General features: G+C 44.7%; 1 protein-coding gene across 5 annotated transcripts in view; it reads left to right on the plus strand.

The window, feature by feature from the left end:
* Positions 1-14,387, plus strand: part of PDE5A (phosphodiesterase 5A) — a 505,280-nt gene that overhangs the window by 347,311 nt on the left and 143,582 nt on the right. For all 5 annotated transcript variants that reach the window (XM_073639709.1, XM_073639717.1, XM_073639690.1 and 2 more), the window contains one exon: positions 12,129-12,196. In XM_073639709.1, the coding sequence (XP_073495810.1) occupies positions 12,129-12,196 (68 nt within the window). The remainder of the gene's footprint in view (positions 1-12,128; positions 12,197-14,387) is intronic.

Raw genomic sequence — 14,387 nt, forward strand, 5'->3', positions numbered from 1 at the left:
GCATCTTGTTGTTCGGGGGACGTTGGAGGCACAAGCAGCTTCAAAAACTTGTCTGCTGCTATGACAAGGCTTTTTTGCCGCTGCTCTTTCAACCTGACGTAATTGCCTGTAGGAAAGAGTCCTCAATTTGCCCTTATCAGCACGCACACGTGTGTACTGTGAATCAGCTACATACTTCTTGATTGCCAGGACACTTCATCCTGATCATCGCACAATGTTGATTGTAGTCATGCCTTGACCTAAACACTCCACAATTTGTTGCTTCTCAGCAGCCGACACATCCTTTTTCTTTCCCATTTTGGCAGAAAATGTAGGCTGCTTAATAATGTGAGAGAGCCTTCTTAAGTAGTCTTGCCTTTCATTGGACACACCTGCCAAACTAATTAGCACAGGTGTCTGCAATTGCTTACAGTGATATAAAGAGCCCTGACACACATCACCATCAATGAGTTTAACTGACAAACAAACAAATTCTTCCCTTATCACTCCTAAACACTTTTTGTATAATAATTTGGAACGCAGTGTACATGTGCTTTTCCACAAAACACCAGTGGTTCACGTAGTGAATCTTACAGTTCTAACTTGCCAACCGTGGTCTGTATGGAGTTGTTCAATAAAGGGCCCAAAATTAAGATAACATAGATGGGAGAGGTCTCTATGAATAGGAATTCCTAAGTATTTGATACCCTGTGAGGGCCAGGCAAAGGGAAAGTTGGACTGGATGGAATCCTATATGGATTTGGGGAGGGAGACATCGAGGGCCTCAGACTTCGCTGCATTGATTTTAAAATTTTACCATGTAACAAAGTGATCTATTTCAGCCATAACAGCATGGATGGATATATGTGATTGAGTGATATATACTAGGACATCATCAGCAAATAGAGAGCACTTGTACTCGGTGCCTCCCACCTCAATCCACCTAATATTGGGGTTATGGCGAATTGATGAGAGCAGGTGCTCCGTCACTAGGATGTATAAGAGAGGGGACAGAGGACATCACTGCCTTGTCCCATTGGTGATTGTGAAAGGTGATGAAAATGTTCTGACGCACCCCCTGGGCCTTGGGACACCCGGAGCCGGACCCTTTTTGGTGGATGCTGGTGGTTGTAGTCTTCGTGGCGGCGACCCAGTTCCGTGGCTCAGGGCGGTCAAACCAGTGGCGGAACTATTTATGTGGTTTTCATGTTTAAATGTCCGACTACGCCACCCGTGGATTGCGGTCAGAGTGAACCGCCGCTACAGGGCAGACCACTGAGGCTGGTGTTGTGGGTGCAGCAGAGCGTAGCATAACTCCCCACGGGAGGAGTATAGCCTCAGGGCAGTGTATGCGGAGGATGGGGGTGATGGTGCAGGGCAGCAGCAGTAACGACACGGAGTCAGTGATGCAGTTCAGGGCCTTTACTCACAGTTCTTATTATCCAGACCACGTCTGCAGGTAACGGCTGCCCACGTCGTACTGTGCTCACCAGGTGAGGGGCTCAGACAACTCCCAGATAACTTTGGAGCACTTCACAGGACCCCCTTTGTGTGTCCTTTGTCTGGCCTTTCTTACCAACACTTCTGTCCGGCTGCCTCGGGCCTCCTCTTGGTAAACTTGGCGCCAGTTTCCCTGACCCTATGTGGTGCCTTCCTAGCGGGTGTAGCGAGGGGCTGCGCCACATAAAATGTCAGAGCCTCCGGTTTCTAGCTGAGGGTCGTTTCCTGCCTCCACTAGTTCGGGGACCGGTCTCCCCCTTTGGCCTGACCCCTCCACGCAGGTGGATTCGGGCGTGCGGTGGCGACTCGCCCATCCGCACCCCTGGGATCCCTTCATTCCTCGTTCCTGGAGCCTTCTCCGCTCCTCTTCCTTCCTTCTCCCTCTTCCAGGCCTGGGCCTCTGTTACTAGGCCCGCCTCCGGAGCAGAGCTCATGCAGAGCCCCTGCTCCCTGCCACTTCTGCTCAGACTTCTCTGCACTGAACTAAGATGGTGCCCACCTTTTATACTCCCTTCTCAATGCACCCAGGAACTGCTTCCTCCCTGCTCCTGCACTACAGGGTTCCCCTTCCTCAGTGTTCCCTCCCCCCACTCCAGCCAGGGACAGGGACTGTCGTGCCCATCTCAGGGGCATATTGGTCGCCCTGCCCCACGGCAATGTGGTGTAATGCATGCAGGTGTCGGGTCCTGATCCACACTCCATCCTTACCTGAGAGTGAGATATCACACCTCTGGGTGAGGTGCAATACGTCTTTAGCAACCGAGCCCTCAGGGTGCTACAGTTCCATTTATCTTCAGCCTAGGTGACGTATTGCGATACAGGGCCGTGATTTTGGCTATAAAAGGGTCCCCTAGACCCCTACCCCAAGCTTTTTAAGAGAATCATATATGGCGTGCCAGGAGACTCTATGGAATGCTTTCTCAGCATCCAACGAGAGTATCTAATTACAAATTTTTAACTGCATCTAGCCCAGGAAATACTTTGTGCCTAGTAGCAGTGTCTGCTAGTAAGCGGATTATCCCGGCTGTTAAGCAAGCTGCACCACCTGTAGTTTAGACACTTAATTTTTTCAAAGGAAATGCTTCGGGACCATGGGATACTTAGTGAAGAGCATCAGGAGGCACCCCAAGGCATAGGGGCTGGGACTGGCAGTAAGATGCCTTGCGGTGGACAGCCGAGCTCGATCCTTATAAAAGCTTTTTAACTGCAGCAGCTTTAGTGGACGCTACTGGAGCTGGAATTACCGCGGCTGCTGGCATGAGACTTGCCCTCCAATAGATCCTTGTAAATGGATTTAAAGTGTATTCATTCAAATTAGAGAGACAATTTAAATTAAAAAGCTTAGAGCTGCCTCCACCACAGGGGGGCTCGCTCGACCCACCAGCGGACAGGCACCAGTATTGGGAGAGGGGGGCTGGCCGTCAGGGTTCACCGCGGCTCTGGCACAAACCCGGCGACACGGAGGTGGCACGGGCAGGAGCGGACTGGCCGTGTCGGCTTCTCACTTTTTGGATTTTAGAAGGGCATGACATGCCTATATCTGTGTCTCCCCCTCCTTTTACTCCTCCACCTCTTTTATTTTCGCATGACTATATGTACTTGTCACTTTTCCATGTGTTATGTCTTCTGAGCAGTTTGTCAGCTTTTGGACACCTTTGAAGGTGTTTTCTATGTGTTTCTATGTGTTTTTGTTTGCCTGCCATTGGTTTTAACGGTGTTCGAAGGTGTTCGACGAACAGTTCGACGAACAGTTCGGCGAACACACGGGTGTTCGACGAACCGAACCGAACTCGAACACTACGGGGGTGGCTCAACACTAGTGATGACATCCTGCTTTGGGCATTATATGATGGGGGGATGACATCCTGCATGAGGCTTTATAGGATGGGGGGGTGATGATATCCTGCATGGGGCATTATATGGGAGGGGGTAGTGACATCCTGCATGGGGCATTATGTGGGGGGAGGGGGGTGGGGCACAGCCTGCATGGGGCATTGTTTGAGGGGGGTGACATTCTGCATGGGGCATTATATGGGGGGGAAAGTGACATCCTGCATGCGGTATTATATGGGGGGGAGTGATATCCTGCATGGGGTATTATATGGGGGGGGAAGTGACATCCTGCATGGGGAATTATATGGGGGGGAAGTGACATTCTGCATGGGGCATTATGTGGGGGCCAGTATCCTGTATGGAGCGTTATATGGGGGCCAGTATTCTGTATGGAGCATCATATGAAGCCAGTATTCTGTATGGAGCATTATATGGGGTCCATAAGACAATATAGAGGACTTAGTGATGCCCATAATACTGTATGGAGGACTATACTGTCCGGTCTGCACTGTGCGCTACCAGGATTCGCCGGTTTCTGAGCTATTGTGGAATTTAGAATAGATATCGCTCATGTAATGTAAGAAGTGAAATCTTTGGTATTGTACTATATACAGTATACAGGGTGGGCCATTTATATGGATACACCTAAATTAAATGGGAATGGTTGGTGATATCAACTTCATGTTTGTGGCACATTAGTATATGGGAGGGGGAAAACTTTTCCAGATGGGTGGTGACCATGGCAGCCATTTTGATGTCGGCCATTTTGGATCCAACTTTATTTTTTTCAGTGGGAAGAGGGTCATGTGACACATCAAACTTATTGAGAATTTCATAAGAAAAACAATGGTGTGCTTGGTTTTAACATACCTTTATTCTTTCATGAGCTTTTTACAAGTTTATGACCACTTATAAAATGTGTTCAAAGTGCTGCCCATTGTGTTGGATTGTCAATGCAACCCTCTTCTCCCACTCTTGACACACTGATAGCAACACCGCAGAAGAAATGCTAGCACATGCTTCCATTATCCGTTGTTTCAGATGCTGCACATCTCGTCTCTTCACAGCATAGACAATTGCCTTCAGATGATCCCAAAGATAAAAGTCTAAGGGGGTCAGATCAGGAGACCTTGGTGGCCATTCAACTGGCCCACGACGACCAATCCACTTTCCAGGAAACTGTTCATGTAGGAATGCTCGGACCTGACACCCATAATGTGGTGGTGCACCATCTTGTTGAAAAAACTCAGGGAATGTGCCATCTTCAGTGCATAAAGAGGGCAACACATCATCATGTAGCAATTTCAGATATCCAGTGGCATTGAGGTTTCCATTGATGAAGAATGGCCCCACTATCTTTGTACCCCATATACCACACCATACCATCAAGATACGAAATGTGCAGCATATGAAACAACGGATACTGGAAGCCTGTGCTAGCATTTCTTTTGCAGTGTTGCTATCAGTGTGTCCAGATTGGGAGAAGAGGGTTGCATTGACAATCCAACACAATGGGCAACAATTTGAACACATTTTATAAGTGGTCATAAACTTGTAAAAAACTCATGAAAGAATAAAGTTACCTTAAAACCAAGCACACCATTGTTTTTCTTATGAAATTCTCAATAAGTTTGATGTGTCACATGACCCTCTTCCCATTGAAAAAAATAAAGTTGAATCCAAAATGGCTGACTTCAAAATGGCCTCCATGGTCATCACGCATCTGGAAAAGTTTTCCCCTTCCCATATACTAATGTGCCACAAACAGGAAGTTGATATCACCAACCATTTCCATTTAATTTAGGTGTATCCATATAAATGGCCCACCTTGTATATTTCTCTGCCGTATCTGTGCATCATGAATCATGGTATGTGCTAAAGGGGCCCACTGAGAATCTTTCGCCCAGGGCCCACAAAAACCTGGAGCTGGCCTTGGTGGTGGTGGTGGCTAAGTGACTGGAAGCATTATCTGCTATCCAACCAATAACCTTTTGTTACTGCTCTGTGTTCAATAGTGGTGTGCTGCGGTCCTCTATTAATTGGGACAGGAAGGTCAAGCAACAAGATGTGGGTGTTTGTTGTGGCACAATTTCAGCTTGCCCACGGCCACGTCCTCGGCCTCTGCATGCACCATCACCATCACGTCCACTTCCCCGTCCCTTGCCACGCACCTTGCCCATTTTTAATGGAGGACAATATTTTCCACGTTCACGAGAAATGGCTGATTTTGTATATATATGTTATATGTGATATGTCTGACAGAGAACCACGGTTTTAAATAGCAGGCCTGTAATTGGCTAATACTATCCTTCACAGACACCTAGTGTGAATAGCTTGACTGACACACTGCAACAGAATGAAAATGGAAGAAATCTCAGATTTTGGAACACTCTTATAGGTATTATGTCTGACATAGAACCACAGTTTTAAATAGCAGGCCTTTAATTTGCTAATAGTATCCTTCACAGACACCTAGTGTGAATAGCTTGATCAACACACTGCAACAGAATGGAAAAGGAGGCCAATATTTTCCACGTTCAGTTTAAATTTCTGGATTTTTATCGCTGAAATATGGAACAGATCTGGCTTTATTCTGCAGTCAGAACGAGCAGAAAAATGGTGTACTCTGGCTTGCAGACACCTAGTGTGAATAGCTTGATCAACACACTGCAACAGAATGGAAAAGGAGGCCCATATTTTCCACATTCAGTTTAAATTTCTGGATTTTTATCGCTGAAATATGGAACAGATCTGGCTTTATTCTGCAGTCAGAATGAGCAGAAAAATGGTGTACTCTGGCTTGCTTTTTAAGCAAATAACCAGGATTAAGATAAAAAAAAAATTTCCCTGGCCCCTGTGTGACATGCAGTAGTAGTGCGGTTCTTTAAAAGCATTCAGCAACTATTAAAAGTTACACAAGCACATGAGACAGGAAGTATTGTGCTCCAGAAACATCCAGCAACTAGAGGGGTTAACACAGTCACAGGAGAAGAGGAGTGTTTTAGCAGAGCCCCAGGGGGATTAAGGGGAAGTTGTTTACTATCTGGCTGGAGCCAAAGAGAAAGGGTGTGTGTGTTCTGTATCTCACAGAGGGCCCCTTCAAGTGAAAAGGATTCAAGTGAGGAGTGAAGCTAAGCAGAGGTCAGGTAGAGTTCCTGAACTAACAGTGCAGAGTATTGTCAGGCAGAAAGATAAGGAAGAAATTGTGTCACAGGGATTATCTCCCCTCCTCCATCTCACTGTTATGTAAAGAATGCTGTGTTCACTAATGTGCTTTGCATTAGAACTGTGCTGTCCTGTACTACTGGGAAGACTGTGAACTGCTGTGGTGCTAAGGAAACTGTACTGTTTGTCACTGGAGCCTATTGCTCATAAGACTTAACTTGCACTGGCTGTGCGGCTTCTTATTAAATGCTACTGTTCTAGCATTTATGAGGACTCTTGTCAAGTGTATCTGGTCAGCAAGTGAAACAACCTACATGTCTGTGCCTGAAGGTCAATACCCCTGTGTGCCTGAGAGAAGCTGCAGCACATGGTTTATGGTCGCCCTGAGTAGCGGTTCCCTCAGGATCCCAAAGAATTCATGTAACCTGTCTCGCCCCTATCTGAACCTAGCGGCATGTGTGTAACACCTGATATCTGGGGCTATGTCTACAAATATCTGTAAGAACAGCAGCAGGAACGTTCAATGGACCCTCTTGCACTATATGCACTGCAGTCTGCCGCATACACTGCCTGCCTAATTCCTGCTATCACCACTGAATATATGCAGCTGGATTAATCCTCAGAAGGACTGTTAGTTCAGATATAGATGTTGTGGAATACCTATACTAACAAGACGTTCAATGGACCCTCTTGTGCTGTATCATGCACTGCAGTCTGCCACATACACTGCCTGCCTGCCTGCCTAACTCCTGCTATCACCACTGAATATATGCAGCTGGATTAGTCCTCAGAAGGACTGTTAGTTCAGTTGGATATATATATATATATATGTTGTCGAATACCTATACTAACTATGAAGAAGCAGATTTCTCCCTGATGCAGCAGCAGCTCTCCCTACTCTGCCTGATTCCAGGGTTGACTTTGACGAGCATAGCAGCGCCCAGTCGTGTATATACCTGGTGATGCTGTGTGGCCAGTCAATCACTGTAATGCCCACAACCAACATGGCTACGGCATTACAGTGCATGGCAGGCAATCCCTGCATGTTCATTGGCTCTCTAAAGAGTGCCAAACATGCAGGGAGGGGACCCGAGTTCCCGCCTGAGCAACCCGGAAATACTCGCCGAGCGTCGAGCTCGTCGAGCACAGTGATGCTCAGGCGAGTACTGAGCAGTGGAGAGCACATTCGCTCATCACTAATTAGGATCAACTATCGCAGAGGGGTGTGGAAAGTGAACAACTCAGTTGTGCTGGCAAGCATGGCATGCTACATGCTCTATTTCTTGTAAATGACAGTTGTATCATTAACATCAAACAAAGGGATCACTATTGGATAGCCATGCTAGCAGCAGCCTGCCTCCTGATACCATCTGCTTGCATTCAGTCTGATACCAGAGGGTGTGGAGGGGGCTTGGCCTGCTCCCCGCTGCTGCTAGCCCCCTGATAAGGACCTGCAGTCCTAGATCATGGAGCAGGCCATGCCCCTGATCTAGAACTGAGTACAAGCAAATATTATCAGGAAACTGGCTGCTGCTAGAAGCCGGGAGCAGGCCACATCCCCTGATGTGTGACGTAATGTTCCATAAGGGAGGGGGAGCACCAAGGAGCAGCTCCAGCATCACAGAACTACAGCTACTGTGAGGATGGAAAACTGCACTATCTATATTATCCTAATAGTCTATAAAGGTATGAGCATTTTTTATCCTTTAACCCTTTTCCGATGACGTCAGTAATAGTACGTAGCTGTGCCCTAGAACTTATGGAACAGCTACGTACTATTACGCATAATGCGATCGCACCCGCACACAAGCGGTGTGGGGCGATCGCTGCCGGGTGTCAGCTAAATTGTCACAGCTGACATCCAGTACTATGTGCAGGGAGCGGTCCCGCACCGCTCCCAGCACATTAACCCCTGCAATGCTGCAATCAAAGTCGATCGCAGCATTGCGGGGGCAATTAAGGAGGTAAGCGCTGGTACTCACCAGGAGGCAGGAAGTTACTTTGATCATGCGCAGTTCATGACCAAAGTAATGTCTCCCCTGTGTGCAGCACTGACAGGCTGCATAGCATAGGGAACTGCTGCTCCCTATGCTATACAGCCGATCAGGCTGCAAAAAGTGAAAGTCCCATAGTGGGACATAGTGTAAAAGTAAAAAAAAGTATAGGAAAGTGAAAAAAAATAAAAAAATTGTAAAAATATAAAAAAAATGGAAAAAATAATCCCCAAAAAATAAAAATATATTGTACCCATAATATTTATTTATTATGAAAAAAAAAAAAAAAAAACAATAAAAGTACACATATTTGGTATCGCCACGTTCAGAACGACCTGACCTATATAACTGTCCCACTAGGTAACCCCTTTAGTGAACACGGTAAAAAAAAATAAATAAAAAAACAAGCAAAAAACAATGCTTTGTCATCATACCGCCAAACAAAAAATGGAATAATACACGATCAAAAAGACGAATGTAAATAAAAATGGTACTGCTGAAAACGTCATCTTGTCCCGCAAAAAAAAAAAAGCCACCATATGGATCCATCATCCGAAAAATAAAAAAGTTATAGCTCTCAGAATAAATCGATACAAAAAATTTTTTTTTCTAGAAAATTGTTTTTATTGTGTAAAAGTGGCAAAACATGAAGAAAGATATAAATGCGGTACCGCTGTAAACGTACTGACCCGAAGAATAAAGCTGCCTTATCAATTTTACCACACGCGGAACGGCATAAAATAAAAAAAAAAAAAAAAAACCAATTCTGGAATTGCTGGTTTTTGTTTATTCTGCCTCCCAAAATTCGGAATAGAAAGCGATCAAAAAATATCACATGCCCGAAAATGGTACCAATAAAAATGTCAAAAACAAGCCGTCAGTCAAAATATGGAAAAATTATAGCTCTCAAAATATGGCGATGCAAAAAAAAAGCGTCTTTTAGTGTGTAACAGCTGTCAATCATAAAAACCCGATATAAATCTGGTATCGCTGTAATCACACCGACCCAAATAATAAAGTCGTCTCATCACTTATACCACACGAGGAACGGCGTAAGAAAATAAACTCTAAGGTTGGGGTTGAGTTTAGGGTTGGGCTAGGGTTAGGGTTGGGGTTGTGTTAGGGTTGGGGTTAGGGTTGGGATTTTTTCAAAAGTAAAGAAAAAAAATTATGACGATATGGCAACCAGTGTTGAGCGCAAGTGCTCGCTACTTGAGTTTGCATCGGGTGCTCGGGTATGCACTGAGTATCGCGAGTGTTCGACATGCTCGAGTCTCTGCCATATGCTTCGCGGCCAAAAAAAACCTTGCTGGGATCGCCGGCCATGCACGAGCGATCCCCGCATGTTTTTTTTTGGGTGTCTAACAACCGTGAAACATTCGGGTCGGGGACTCGAACATGTTACTCGAGCACCCGTGATACATGGTGCATACCTGAGTACCCGATGCAAACTCAAGTAGCGAGCACTTGCGCTCAAGACTAATGACTACTTATTCAATATGATGACCTAATGTTATCAAATTCTGTCGTACCTCTGGGTTCAGAATATATACTATACCCCCTGATAAAATCCTTGGGGGGTCTAGTTTCCAAAATGGAGTCAATTGTGGGGGGTTTCCACTATTTAGGCACATGAGGGGCTCCCAAAATGCGACATGGCGTCCGCTCTTGATTCCAGACAATTTTGCGCTCAAAAAGTCACACAGTGCTCCTTCCCTTCTGAACCCTGACATGCGCCCAAATAGTGTACATATGGGGTATTGGCGTACTCATGAGAAATTGCACAACAGTTTTTACGTACCATTTTCTCCTCTTATCCTTGTGAAAATAAAAAATTTAGGGCTAAAAGATAATTTTTGTGGAAAAAGTTTGATTTTTTATTTTCACGGCTCCATGTTATTTCTGTGAAGCACCAGAGGGTTAAGGGTGCTCAACACGCATCTAGATAAGTTCCCTAAGGGGTCTAGTTTCCAAAATGGTGTCACTTGCAGGGGTTTTCCACTGTTTAGGCACATCAGGGGCACATCCCTTAATTATTCAAGCAAATTTTACATTCAAAAAGTCAAATGGCACTCTTTCCCTTCCGAACCCTGCCATACGCCCAAGCAGTGGTTTCCCCCCACATATGGGGTATCGGCTTACTCAGGAGAGATCGCACAAAAAGTTGCATGGTGCAATTTCTCCTGTTACCCTTATGAAAATGCAAAACTGGGGGCTGAAAAACATTTTTGCGGGAAAAATGTCAAAATTTTATTTTCACAGCTCCATGTTATAAACTTCTGTGAAGCACCTGGGGGTTCAAGGTGCTCACCGCACATCTAGATAAGTTCCCTGAGGTGTCTAGTTTCCAAAATGGTATCACTTGTGGGGGGTTTCCACTTTTTAGGCATATCAGGGGCTCTCCAAACGCAACATGGCATCCGCTGATTATGCAAGCAAATTTTACATTCAAAAAGTCAAATTGGGCTCCTTCCCTTCCGAACCCTGCCGTGCGCCCAAGCAGTGGTTTTCCCCACATATGGGGTATCGGCTTACTCAGGAGATATTGCATAACAAGTTGCATGGTGCAATTTCTCCTGTTACCCTTATGAAAATGCAAAACCGGGGGCTGAAAAACATTTTTGTGGGAAAAATGTGAAAATTTTATTTTCACGGCTCCATGTTATAAACTTCTGTGAAGCACCTCGGGGTTCAAGGTGCTCACCACACATCTAGATAAGTTCCCTCAGGTGTCTAGTTTCCAAAATGGTGTCACTTGTGGGGCGGTTTCCACTGTTTAGGCACATCAGGGGCTCTCCAGACTCAACATGGCGTCCGCTAATTATTCAAGCAAAGTTTAAATTCAAAAAGTCAAATGGCGCTCCTTCCCTTCTGAGCCCTGTCGTGCGCCCAAACAGTGGTTTTCCCCATGTATGGGGTATCTGCGTGCTCAGGGGAAATTGCACAACAAATTTTCGGATCCATTTTTTCCTGTTACCACTGCAAAAAAAAAAATGGGTCTAAAGTAACATTTTTGTGAAAAAAGTTAAATGTTCATTTTTTTCTTCCCCATTCCAAAAATTCCTGTGAAGCACCTGAAGGGTTAATAAACTTCTTGAATGTGGTTTTGAGCACCTTGAAGGGTGCAGTTTTTACAATGGTGTCACTTTTTGGCATTTTCTGTCACAAAGGCCCCTCAAAGTCACTTCAAATGTGATGTGGTCCCTAAAAAAATGGTTTTGTAAATTTTGTCTGGTTGGTCAACTTTTAACCCTTAACTCCCTAATAAAAATAAATGTTGGTTCCAAAATTGTGCTGATGTAAAGTAGACATGTGGGAAATGTTATTTATTAACTATTTTGTGTGACTTATCTCTCTGATTTAAGGGCATAAAAATTCAAATTTTGAAAATTGCGAAATCTCATAGTCATATAATCAGTGGGGTCTATTGAAGCGTTCCAGAGTTATTACCTCATAAAGTGACAGTGGTCAGATTTGTAAAAATTGGCCTGGTCATTAACGTGCAAACCACCCTCGGGGGTAAAGGGGTTAACTCCAGGTAATGATGACATTTCCCTTCATTTGTTTCTCCAATTCATAGTTTGTCTTTTTTTAAGCAATAAATGCTAAAAGTAAATCATGGCGTAATGTATTATTTTGAATATATTTTTTTGGTAGGAAACCTTTTCCAGTGTTTTTCATATGGAATCTGATGAACTTCAGGAATCTGTAGATGCCATAAAAAGGTAATTATGAAATAAGTCATAATAACTAAATTGTGATACAACTTTTAAAGGCGTAACAATTTTAGTAAAAAATAAAATTATGAAAACTTTAGGCTAAAGGTGCCTCTGATAGCTGTCAGCCAACAGGTGTAGATGCACGCTCATCTTGAAGGAGCATGCACTTGTTCTGCATGGGGTGAGTGGAGCAAGCCAGACCTCTCTGCCAGTGACTTATCTGCCTGGTGAATAAAAGGATCATGTGTTGTAATTCACTATGCCTGAGACGGAAAGCCCTTATACACATTAATTGCTTGGCCGGTCTTGATCATTTAACCTTATACTGTATGGCCCACAAAGAACCTTGGGACCCATGTCAGTCATGAGAACTAAGTCTTGGATGGAGCACAGGTCATGAATGCACGCTACCACTTCACTCACAGATTATAAGAACAGATGGAGATAGTGTGGTTGTTTTGTGCCATGGAGGAGGAGAAATGATGTTGTAGAAGGGCTAGCTGGGACAAATAGTTCACAGTGATGGTAGTGTCACAGTAGCAGAAGTGGAGTGCTGGACCCCTAAACACTTCCCTCGTATCCACAGCCATTGTCAATAGTGAGAGGTCGTACTTATGAAGAAAGTCTGTGATTCGGGGGGCACTCCTATATAGGTGATGTCTGGGTGCAGGAGTTGGAGTGTTCCTGGTGTTAGTGCAATTGTAAGGCCATGGCCCCACTATCAGTATTTGGTCAGTATTCGGTCAGTATTTTTTCTCAGGAGTGGGAGACAAAACCAGATGAGGACCAATCAGAGAAAAGGTATAATAGAAACAAGTCACCAATTCTGCATTTATCACCCACTCCTGGTTTTGTCTCCCACACCTGAGAAAAAATACTGACCAAATACTGACCAAATACTGATAGTGGGGCCGTGGCCTAAGTAAACAAACACATGTGTGAACTTGGAAACATAACACTTTTTTACGGTAAGAAAGTTCTATACCAGCAAACAGATTAAGATTTTTCCCTTAAAGGCACAGCTGATGTATTTCACAGAGTTGGATCCATTTATTATTTTTCTTAGTAGAGGAGGTTTCGTCTTCTTGTGAATGGTGAGCCGGTCTAGGGCCTCTCAGGGTGGCTGGAGTGCCATTCAATTCACTTATTATTTATAGAATAATTATGGGAAACACGGGCTAAGTCATGTTTCACTGAGGTGGCACCATGTGGTGACAAATTAGAAGTATTGAGGTACTCACGGTTCTGGCACTGCCTTTCTATATCGCATGAGGTAGGCAAAGTTTGTGGCATGGTAGTCACGTAACGCTGAATATCCCTGAGAGACCAGTAAGCAAGAGAGCCCTTGGTCAGCCCTGTCACTCCTGGACTGTAGAAAGCTTCACTCCTTTGTGGAGACAGCTATGTGGAGAACGATGTCCTCTCAGCTTACGTATATTGAGGTCGGCTGACACAAGGTAAGGTTTTAATACTAGAGACCGGATAGGACCGTCCTGATTGGGTACACCTTGTCATGGTGGGATGGCTTTTATGCCTTTTTGATCAAAATAGTATTAACTAAGTAGCCTATGATATTTATATGTACTATTACTATTTACTTATTTATGTACTACAGGGTATATGCTCATTTTTGCTTTTTTCTTGTTTATTTTCTAATTAGATTCTGGAAAAAGTAGTGCTTGCTTCCTCTCTCTGGCTAAGCCATGACTAGACTGAAATGGCTTGTTCCAGCCCTCATTGTATCAGCATTGAGCTGGGAGATTCATCCCAGCCATTTCTATGGTACCTTAGGGTGAGAAGATTGAATATCTAACTTTCATATGCATACATCAGCCAGTAGATGGCAGAAAAATACAAAGCATATTGCACATTTAAGGAGTTATCCGAGTCTTTTTTTCCCAATGGGGCTAAGGATATATTGACAGATAGTTGCTAACTACCTTCATGTTCTGCCCTGTGACGATCTCTTTCGGCTGAGAGCAGTCACGGACCACTCCTGCTAGCGATTCTCATACTTCCTGTGACAACACATCGACAGAGCAGTTCCTTCTCTTCTGCTCTGTCAGCCGGGCATCACTGCCTATGCCATGCGGATTGTCAGCTGGCTCCTGGTTGCCTAACCATGTCAATCAGCATGATGCCGGCTGTAATGTTGACGTGAAGTCAAACGAAGCAGAAGAATCGCCGCCTGAGCGGG

The sequence above is a fragment of the Phyllobates terribilis genome, unplaced genomic scaffold (genome assembly GCF_046119375.1).
Source record: "Phyllobates terribilis strain yellow unplaced genomic scaffold, ASM4611937v1 Scaffold_1__5_contigs__length_1240528914, whole genome shotgun sequence".
Classification (NCBI taxonomy): Eukaryota; Metazoa; Chordata; class Amphibia; order Anura; family Dendrobatidae; genus Phyllobates; species Phyllobates terribilis.